The following is an 11,048-nucleotide window of genomic DNA, read 5'->3' on the forward strand; positions in this document are numbered from 1 at the left end:
GCAGAAACAGCAGAGGGTATTTACATCCAAATCAGGTAATCGGTGTAGGAATTACAAGAGTTTGCATATATGCCTCCCACTTGTTAAGGGAACAAAAGTAATGGGACAGAATTATCATGAATCAAGCTTTCACTTTTTAATACTTGGCTACAAATCCTTTGCAGTCAATTACAGCCTGAAGTCTGGAATGCATAGATATCACCAGACAATGGGTTTTATCCCTGGTGATGCTCTGCCAGGCCTCTACTGCAACTGTCTTCAGTTCCGTCTTGTTCTTGGGGCATTTTCACTTCAGTTATGTCTTAAGCAAGATAAATGCACGCTCAGTCGGATTCAGGTCAGGTGACTGACTTGGCCATTGCATAATATTCCACTTCTTTCTCTTCAAAAACTCTTTGGTTGCTTTTGCAGTATGCTTTGGGTCATTGTCCATCAGTGCCTCCCAATGAGTTCTGAAGCATTTGGCTGAATATGAGCAGATATTGCCCAAAACACTGAATTCATCCTGATGCTTTTGTCAGCAGTCACATAATCCATAAATAAAAGAGAACCAGTTCCATTGGCAGCCATACATGCCCCCGCCATGGCACTACCACCACCATGCTTTACTGATGAGGTGGTAGGCTTAGGATCACGAGCAGTTCCTTCACTTCTCCACACCCTTCTCTTACCATCACTCTGGCCTGGTACAAGTTGATCTTGGTCTCTTCTGTCCATAGGTTGTTGTTCCAGAACTGTAAAGGCATTTTTAGATGTCATTTGGCAAACTCTAATCTGGCCATCTTTTTGAGGCTTATCAAGCGTGTGGTGAACCCTCTGTATTCACTCTGATAAAGTCTTCTCTTGATTGTTGACTTTGACACATATACACCTACCTCCTGGAGAGTGTTCTTGATCTGGCCAACTGTTGTGAAGGGTGCCTTCCTTTTTGAGAAGATAGAGCCGCTTCTTGATGTCCCACGTCACTCAGTTAATCGACCAGCAAGTAGTATCACTTATGTGAAAATAAACAAAAATGGCAGAGACCCCACGGTCCCAACACTGCAAACACAAGCTCTGTGCTCTACTTTGAGAGCAGAGTGGAGTGAAATGCGGGGGTTAGCCAATACGATAGCCTGAGGGGGCAGGGAAGGGCGTTACGCAGAAGTGCCTCTCCTGCTAAGGTCCCCCCTTCCCCTCTAGGATTGCCAACATGCTCCTTGTGCCTAAAAACCAGGGGGGGGGGCGGGGGGTGCAGGGGACCCAGAGAGCGGCACGGAGGGGATAGAGGCATGTCCTTTAGATGGGAACATGCCTTTGTGTCCCATTTGTACATATTGTATCCACCTTGGGTACACTTTAAGGCAAGTCTGTTATTCTTTTTTTAGTGATGAGCCCTTAGCAACAAGTTTAAATACATTTGCAGCTTGATGCTAGAGGTGACAATCACACCAGCCTTAGCAGAGTTCCTCTGCAACACTTCTTGTAGTCCTTCTTTTGTCCCGTCTTAAAAATGAAACCGCTGCATTTGTGTTCCAGGACGGTGACGTCGTTGCCCCGGATATGACTCCACTGAAGCCCAGCTGGAATTCTCAGCAAGAGGAAAATGACGACCGGCAACAAGAAACTTCAGTTCACAAACACAGAAAACAACTTTACAAGGATAGCTAATCAGCGATTCAGTAACTGTGACAACCCTTCTCAGTATTTCCATCCTCTGACAGGGGCTCTGCTGGAACCGTCAGCATTAGAGGAATCCTGCCAGTTTGCAACACATGTAATCTAACACTGCTGCTTACCTAATTGTGGATACCACAAGGTGTGATGTTTTGGGGCTGAAAATCAGCTTTAATGGAGAAGTATTGCAAAAAAATATATACTAATAAAATGTAAAAAAAAAAAATTCCCGAGTAAAATGCACCATGCTTTACTTTTTTCCTATGTTGCTGTCTTTTACATAGGCAGTAAAAAGCTGACAGATCTGATATTGTGGACTGGTCCATTTCCTCATGGGAGATTCTCGGTATTAACTTTATTCTTTACAAAAGCATTAACCTGGAAAGGATCTATACAAAGATGTCTGCCAGCCTCCCTTCTCGCTTGCACAGTATTTTGGCTGTTGAACTAACCAACTGCCATTCAGTAAGTGCTTTTGTAAATAAAGAAATAACTGAGGTTCTCTCACGAGGAGATGGATTAGTCCAAAACCTGTCAGATTTTTCCTTAACTATTTTTAAGGACAGCAACATAAGAAAAAAGTAAATTACATTGCATTTTACTCTAGGAGAAATCTACATTTTATATGTATGCGTTTACATTTTCCTTTGTTACCGGTATGTATATGTACGAAAGGGAATCTTGAATTGCCACAACGTCATGTATTGACTTTTGTGGAATTGAAGATGTGGTGTTTATAGTGCTTTCCCACTTACTGAAGGGGAACAGCGTTTATCATTCAAAATGCATACTTAGCAGCTGGAACCTTTCTTCTGGGCTTCACCCCCTGTTCTTTGTTGCTGTGGAAATGTGTCCCTCCAAATCTGTCCCCCTTCATTGTTCCTTCTGGAGATGACTGGGCAATTTTACCACTGCCATGTAGGATGAATGCCAACAGATTTTGAATATTATGAACAGACTGTGTAGGTATGGATACAGGATTCACAGGATACAGGAAATGACATCATTAGTACAGTAGGAAAGTAAGTCTCCCATGAGTACAGACTCATTTATGTACCAACTAAGGCGGTTCCCTCTCTGCCCCCCCATGCTCAGTCAAAATTCAATCGCACAGAAATCATAAATTGAATCATATAATGATCCATTAAACACAGCTGGAATTTTACCTTGTGTCCATCATAATTTGGTTAAGTCTGCCAAAAGTACGTAAAATTAAATAGGTGATAATATATACATTTAAAATATAACTGTTAAACTGAATTTGTGTTGACCTATAGATTACAGCTGCGATAAATATAATGGTTTTCAAAGCATTAATAATCATAAAGACCTTTAAGGGAACCTGAAGTGAGAGTGATATGGAGGCTGCCATTTTTATTCCCTTTTAAACAATACCAGTTGACCGCCCCTGGCCGTCCTGCTGATCCTCTGCCTTTTAAAGGACAACTGAAGTGAGAGGGATATAGAGGCTGCCATATTTATTTTCTTTTAAAGGGAACCGTAACTGAGAGGGATATGGAAGTTTCCTTTTAAACAATACCAGTTGCTTGGCAGTCTTGCTGATCTCTTTGGCTGCAGTAGTGGCTGAATCACACACCCGAAACAAGCATGCAGCTAATCCAGTCTGACTTCAGTCAGAGCACCTCATCTGGGGTTGTGGCTAAAAGTTTTAGTGACGCAGGAGAGTCAGGCAACTGGTATTATTTTAAAAGGAAAAATCCGTATCGTTCTCAGTTTAGGTTCCCTTTAAGCAATACCAGTTGCCTGGCTGTCCTGCTGATCCTCTGCCTCTAAAGCCTCATCTACACGGGTAGATGAGGCTCCGATGTGCCTTATCAATTGAGCCGCTGATGCGGCTCGATTGATAAGATCCGATAGGACGGATCTCCCCACCGCCGATTCCCTGCTCGCTCCCCGCGAGGGGACAGTGGCAGTGAATCGAGCGGAAGATAAGCGGCGCCGGTAAGGACTAGCGGGGAATCGAATGCGGCGCGCGAGCGGGGACGCGGCGGCTAATCGAGCCGCCGGATCGCAGCCTCGTCTACCCGTGTAGATGAGGCTTAATACTTTTAGCCATAGACCCTGAACAAGCATGCAGCAGATCAGGTGTATCTGACATTTTCATCAGATCTGACAAGATTAGCTGCATGCTTGTTTATGGTGTTATTCAGAAGCTACTACAGCCAAATACATCAGCAGGGCTGCCAGGCAACTGGAATTGTTTAAAAGGAAATAAAAATGGCTGCCTTCATATTCTTCTCACTTCACTTGTCCTTTAATGCATTCAGCCGTAGACCCTGAGTGCGGATCAGACAAAAATCCAATAAGATTAGCTGCCTGCTTGTTTCAGGTGTGAAATTAAAGCACTAATGCAGCCGAACAGATCAGCAGGACTGCCAGGCAACTGGAATTGGAGTGAGAGGGATATGGCAACTGCAATATTTATTTCCTTTTAGCCAGATTCCCTTTAACTTTGTATTATCCTTATAGAGCTCACACTTAAAGAGACACTGAAGCGAAAAAAAAATTATGATATGATTTGTATGTGTAGTACAGCTAAGAAATTAAACATTAAGATCAGATACATCAGTCTAATTGTTTCCAGTACAGGAAGAGTTGAGAAACTCCAGTTGTTATCTCTATGCAAAAAAGCTATTAAGCTCTCCGACCAAGTTAGTCGTGGAGAGGGCTGTTATCTGACTTTTATTATCTCAACTGTAATTGAAATGTTTACTTTTCCTCTGCCAGAGGAGAGTTCATTATGTCACAGACTGCTCTGAAAGACTCATTTTGAATGCTGAGTGTTGTGTAATCTGCACATATTATAGAATCATGCAATGTTAGAAAAAACACTATATACCTGAAAATAAAAGTATGAGAATATTTTCTTTGCTGCTAATCTTCTAGTAATTATTCATAGTACACAACCAATTCATTATATCATATATTTTTTTTCGCTTCAGTGTCTCTTTAAAGAATGACTCTGCCATCTGCAAGTCTCTTTAAGCCTGTGACTCATAAGTGCATTATATTAGTGGACACAGTTGATATCTTTGTCAATCACACCTAATATCAGTATCCTTATCAAGACCCCTCGTCCCCCTTTATTATAAGCAAAACCTGGAAATTGCTGTTTCTGACCTCAGACAAGGTAAGTGCTTTTCTCCCAGATGCTATGCTGATTTTCCAGCTGTATGACTCAAAATATTCTAGCCAGAACACCTGATGTGTACCTGACGGACATATGTTAAGCAGCAGTGTTCATTTACAAACCTTCCAAAGCTTGCCATTTTTAATTTATAATGAAACTGTGTATCCAACTCCACATGCATTGAGAGTTGGGCCTGATTGGTAAACTGTCTCCGCTCCTTCCTCCATCACTAATGGCCAATGGTCACTAGACTGCAGCCCACTAATCCTGTCACCATTGTCACAACTAGAGATGGTGACAGCTGGCCAGTGGGAGGAGCTTATTGGTGGGGGAAGGAAGGACACAACTCAGGCCTGAGGCTCACACCATAAGCAGCTGGACATAGTTTCAATTTAAGAGCACCTTACTATGGTCCAAATAGTTACTGGTGGGCTATGTTTGCTTGAAGCAGCAATCCACCTTTTATCTTGTCACAGCCACAAAATCAGAGTTCCCTTGGTTGCCCCCTTGTGGCGGACATAAGAACTGTTCTGGGCTGCTCTGTAGAATGCAAAGTGTGGGGCAACCCTTTCTTGGCCTCCCGAAATTTAGATACCATCGTGTGATTTACTCCACCGGAAGACCTTATTTATATGACTCAATCAGTTTACGTCAAATTATTTTGGTTGCTTAGTTTACTTTTTAAGTTATAGATCTATTTTAATTTTATATTTAACTGTTTTATTTTTTCACAAGGGACGTTTTGACACCCTTTGAGAAATGATGCTGTGCCTGTTCCACCTTTCAGATCCATAAATAGAATGTAATATTGTTTTAGTTCGCTTTTATCAAAAAAAGAAAAACTGGGGGAAAAAAGGAACAATCGTGTTAACGAGGCCTCTTTTTCACGAGCAACCGGGGGGAGGTGAATTCATTACCGTTCCCAGACCAGGCGTTTGTGCATCACAGGCTGCAAGCAGACAGCTCCTCCATGTAGTTACATCTGAGCACTGAGCTCGCCTGTCACAGGCTGCAAGCAGACGGCCCCTCCATGTAGTTACATCTGAGCACTGCGCTCGCCTGTCACAGGCTGCAAGCAGACGGCCCCTCCATGTAGTTACATCTGAGCACTGAGCTCGCCTGTCACAGGCTGCAAGCAGACGGCCCCTCCATGTAGTTACATCTGAGCACTGCGCTTGCCTGTCACAGGCTGCAAGCAGACGGCCCCTCCATGTAGTTACATCTGAGCACTGCGCTCGCCTGTCACAGGCTGCAAGCAGACGGCCGCTCCATGTAGTTACATCTGAGCACTGCTCTCGCCTGTCACAGGCTGCAAGCAGACGGCCCCTCCATGTAGTTACATCTGAGCATGGTGCTTGCTCCTCACAGGCAGCAAGCAGACGGCTCCTCCATGTAGTTACATCTGAGCATGGCGCTCGCCTGTCACAGGCAGCAAACAGATGGCCCCTCCATGTAGTTACATCTGAGCATTGCTCTCGCCTGTCACAGGCTGCAAGCAGGCGGCCCCTCCATGTAGTTACATCTGAGCATGGTGCTTGCTCCTCACAGGCAACAAGCAGACGGCCCCTCCATGTAGTTACATCTGAGCATTGCGCTCGCCTGTCACAGGCTGCAAGCAGGCGGCCCCTCCATGTAGTTACATCTGAGCATGGTGCTTGCTCCTCACAGGCTGCAAGCAGACGGCTCCTCGATGTAGTTACATCTGAGCATTGCGCTCGCCTGTCACAGGCAGCAAGCAGACGGCTCCTCCATGTAGTTACATCTGAGCATTGCGCTCGCCTGTCACAGGCAGCAAGCAGACGGCCCCTCCATGTAGTTATATCTGAGCATGGCGCTTACTCCTCACAGGCAGCAAGCAGGCGGCCCCTCCATTTAGTTATATCTGAGCATTGCTCTCGCCTGTCACCAGGCAGCAAGCAGGCGGCCCCTCCATTTAGTTACATCTGAGCATGGTGCTTGTTCCTCACAGGCAGCAAGCAGGCGGCCCCTCCATTTAGTTACATCTGAGCATTGCGCTCGCCTGTCACAGGCAGCAAGCAGACGGGCCCTCCATGTAGTTACATCTGAGCATGGCGCTTGTTCCTCACAGGCAGCAAGCAGACGGCCCCTCCATGTAGTTATATCTGAGCATGGCGCTTACTCCTCACAGGCAGCAAGCAGGCGGCCCCTCCATTTAGTTACATCTGAGCATGGTGCTTGCTCCTCACAGGCAACAAGCAGATGGCCCCTCCATGTAGTTACATCTGAGCATGGTGCTTGTTCCTCACAGGCAGCAAGCAGGCGGCCCCTCCATTTAGTTACATCTGAGCATGGTGCTTGCTCCTCACAGGCATCAAGCAGATGGCCCCTCCATGTAGTTACATCTGAGCATGGTGCTTGTTCCTCACAGGCAGCAAGCAGGCGGCCCCTCCATTTAGTTACATCTGAGCATGGTGCTTGCTCCTCACAGGCAACAAGCAGGCGGCCCCTCCATTTAGTTACATCTGAGCATGGTGCTTGTTCCTCACAGGCAACAAGCAGATGGCCCCTCCATGTAGTTACATCTGCGCATGGCGCTTGCAACGTGAGACTTTTTTTTGCCGTCAGGTGACGCCACCGTGTGTCAAATGTGACGCGCTGCGTTACCAAACCCTTCCATAGCGCTGGTCATCAGCAGCCAAACAAGCAGTTAATCCGTGGAAAAGAGGCCTAAATCCAGGTGAGGGCATTGTTCTCCTATTCACCACACCCACTCCATGCCAATCCGTGGGACCCCCACCATAGCAAGAGTACCTGGCCCTGAACTGTTGTCCAAAGGCTTGAATCCTGATTCCTGCAGGCGACAGTCCTTGTATGTGTGTAGGAGGCTTTAGCCTTTTTATGCATGAAGTCAATCCATGGGCAACTTTTTGGGCAGTGGATAATTACGATCGTGTTTCCTGATCGGTGTGAAAATCAAAACACTGCACACGTGTAGGGTGGCTTTTGTTAGGCCGTTGTTCTTAATATTTTTGTGTAAATATCAGCTGCATGTGTACACATGTGCAGAACCAATCAATATTTAGCCACCTGTCAAATGCAAAATGACCTAGAAAACGGTCATTTAACCTCCTTAGCGGTAACCCCGAGTCAGGCTCGGGGTTGAAAATCCGCAGCTCAGAGCAGTAACCCCGAACCGGACTTATGGTGGGGTCTATGCAGAGTAGGATGTGCAGCGGGCGTTTTAACTCGTTTCTCCTGGGATCCAGAAACTGGCAGCCATTTTTCTTCCTGTCCTCAGAGGCTCTGTTTCCCTATGGTGAGATCGCCATCTGTCGTCATGACAACTGGCAATCTCACCATAGGGGTACGGCACCACCCCGGGGATGGATGTAGAGCTGCAGCACTGGATCCTGGGCAGGTGAGTAAGTGCAGGGGCTGCTGCAGGCTTTCTGGCAAGCATGATTGGTTTGCGATTTTTACAGTCTAAAAGCGTGCAAATAAATTGTGCTGCTTTTAGACCCTAAAATCTTGAATTAATCAACAGTCTGCGACAGAAATCACTTCCAGTCAGCAAGTGATCCAATGTTCTTGATTGGATCGTTCACTGATAGGGAGTAACTATTGGCTTGTGTTTACAAGCCCATACCAAGACAGGCACAAACCAAACAGATGCAAAAATGGAATTAATCAGAGCAGCCAATCGGGCTTTATGTGGTTAATGAAACCTAGATTGGTTGTTTTGGGCAACTGCTGCAGTTATCTTTGCATTTGTCTAGATAAATCAACCTCACTATGCTCAAGCAACTTTTATATGCACAATATTTAACTTTTGCTTTGTCCTACCAAACTGTTTTCATTTGTTTTTTCTCTTTTTTTATGTGTACTCTTGTTTATTATAATCATGTTTGGTCTAATGCTTTTTATTGTTACCTTTGGAGGCAACTATATTTCAGTTTTTGTTTTGCTTTATTTCTTTGAAATACAAATAATATATATATTTGTAAAATGGGTTATAGAAGGGAGTTCCAAAACTTAAGCTTTGTGTACTATTTTTTTTTTGTTATATATTTGCACCTTCTATAGAAAACAGACTTTTTCAATGGAATTGGTCAATTAAACTCCCCATTTTGACAAAAAGTTGTGGTTTTTGTAGAGCTGCTCCTTCTGATGTTTGTTGTGCTCATTGGTTGGGCAACAGAGAAGTCATAGTAGGCAGTAAAGTGTGTGTGTATATGTAAAGCAGTGTCTCTTTAAAAGCGGAACTCCACAAAGTGACAGATTGGGGATTAAATAGGAATAACATTTGTCATGTATACCTGCCTGACAATACACCAGTCTTTACATTAGAAAGGGATGTCAAACTCAAGTCTTCAAGGGCCGAGGTCCTTGCACATTTTTGGCACAGTACAAATTAATAGATTAGACTGAATCAGGAAGGATGTGGCTCATCAAGTAGGGCACATTTCTAAGTCCATCCTAAACACTGACATGGATATGGCCCTCGAGGACTGGAGTTTGACACCTGTGCATTAACCTGTTGGTCAATCTGGATGTTACAGTACATCCAGATTGGGTTCTCACTAACACAAACAGGACATAACGGTACATCTGCTCGTGCACAGTGGGATTTATATATTGGGATTGGTAATGGGGCAGGAGTGTCCAAAATTTTTAGGCCAAGGGTCATATCACCATTCTTGAGAATTATAGGGGGGCTGAACTAGTGTAATTAAACACAATTTCCGGTGATTGCCATTAGGTACACTATGCCTGTGACATTTTGTCAAAACATTTCCGCTGGAAAGAACCCAAATATTGTGTGTAGTTAGCACAGTGGCAGCAGCTAATCAGCGGATGTTACTGCTGCTGGCATAGTGGCGGCTGCTAATAAGTGGCTGCTACTGCTACAGTGGTGGCTGAGAACCTACAGGCGAGCAAGAGGTGGAGGTCGAAACAAGGTGGTGCCTGCATGTGGCACTGCAGCTATGACCTGCGGGGCACATGGAATTTACAACTGTAGAGAGCTTTGGGGACTACCAGAAAAAAACTCAGTGGGCCAATTTGGCCCCTGGGCTGGACATGCCTGGTATAGGGGAACATGTGTTTCATTTAATTTTTTTTTTTTTTTTAGTACTTTGGCTTGGGGAACACCTGTTCCCTTATACCAGGCATGTCCAAAGTCCGGCACAGGGGCCAAATGTGGCCACTGAGTCATTTATGGCCAAATGAAAGGAAGGAACGCTGTCGGGTAAAAATGATTCTTGGTGGTAAGAGTAAAACAGCCTGTAAGGTGAAGTGGTTAAAGGATACCTGAAGTGACATGATGATAAACATGTGTATGTACAGTGCCTAGCACACAAATAACTAGGCTGTGGTTTATTTTTTTCTTTCTCTGCCTGAAAGAGTTAAATATCAGGTATGTAAGTGGCTGACTCAGTCCTGACTCAGACAGGAAGTGACTACATTGTGACCCTCACTGATAAGAAATTCCCCTTTTTATCTCTTTCTTGCGCTCAGAAGCCATTTTTCTGCTAGGAAAGTGTTTTATAGTTGGAATTTCTTATCAGTGAGGGTCACACTGTAGTCCCTTCCTGCCTGAGTCAGCCACTTACATACCTGATATTTACCTCTTTCAGGCAGAGAAAGAAAAAAAGTAACACAGCATAGTTTATTGGAGTGCTTGGCACTGTACATACACATGTCTATCTCATCATGTCACATGTCACTTCAGATATCATTCAAAGCAGGTTAAACAGTTGCATTCTTCCTAAATGAACTGCGATTTAGCAGGAGGTGGTGAAATCTTAGTAGTCTCTACAAACACACTCAGGCCTTGTTCACATTGCGTTCAACTTGCGTGTCCTTCTGCGTTAGGCTGTTTTTAAGGCGTTTTTTTTTTTTTCCGATTCCTAGCGCTTGGGTGGGCGATTCGTTTTTGTGCTTAGGGCCCATTCACACTAGAAATTGCTAAACGCTAACCCAAAACGCTGAGCGTTTTTCATAGCGATTTTTTTACTGTATAGAGAGCGTTTTTCCAGTGATTAGCGGTTTGCGATTTTCAGTTCAATTCAAATACTTTTATTGAAACGCTAAACGCTCCACAATCGCTCAGAAAACGCTGCATGCAACGCATTTGCGTTTCAGCAAATCGCTAAACGCTTAGATGAGAACACTTCCATACACTTTCATTGTGCACACGTTTTTCAAATCGCTGGCGATTTTCAGCAAAGCTGAAATCGCTCTGAAAACGCACAAGTATGAATGGGCCCTTAGCGGTTTT

General features: G+C 44.5%; 1 protein-coding gene across 1 annotated transcript in view; it reads left to right on the forward strand.

Moving 5' to 3' along the window:
* Positions 1-8,884, forward strand: part of LOC137542046 (deoxynucleoside triphosphate triphosphohydrolase SAMHD1-like) — a 90,183-nt gene extending 81,299 nt beyond the window's left edge. The window contains exon 16 of the mRNA XM_068263653.1: positions 1,519-8,884. Coding sequence (XP_068119754.1) covers positions 1,519-1,650 — 132 coding nt within the window. The 3' untranslated portion in view covers positions 1,651-8,884. The remainder of the gene's footprint in view (positions 1-1,518) is intronic.
* The last annotated feature ends 2,164 nt before the right edge of the window (positions 8,885-11,048 follow it).

The sequence above is a fragment of the Hyperolius riggenbachi genome, chromosome 12 (assembly GCF_040937935.1).
Source record: "Hyperolius riggenbachi isolate aHypRig1 chromosome 12, aHypRig1.pri, whole genome shotgun sequence".
In the NCBI taxonomy this organism is placed as follows: domain Eukaryota; kingdom Metazoa; phylum Chordata; class Amphibia; order Anura; family Hyperoliidae; genus Hyperolius; species Hyperolius riggenbachi.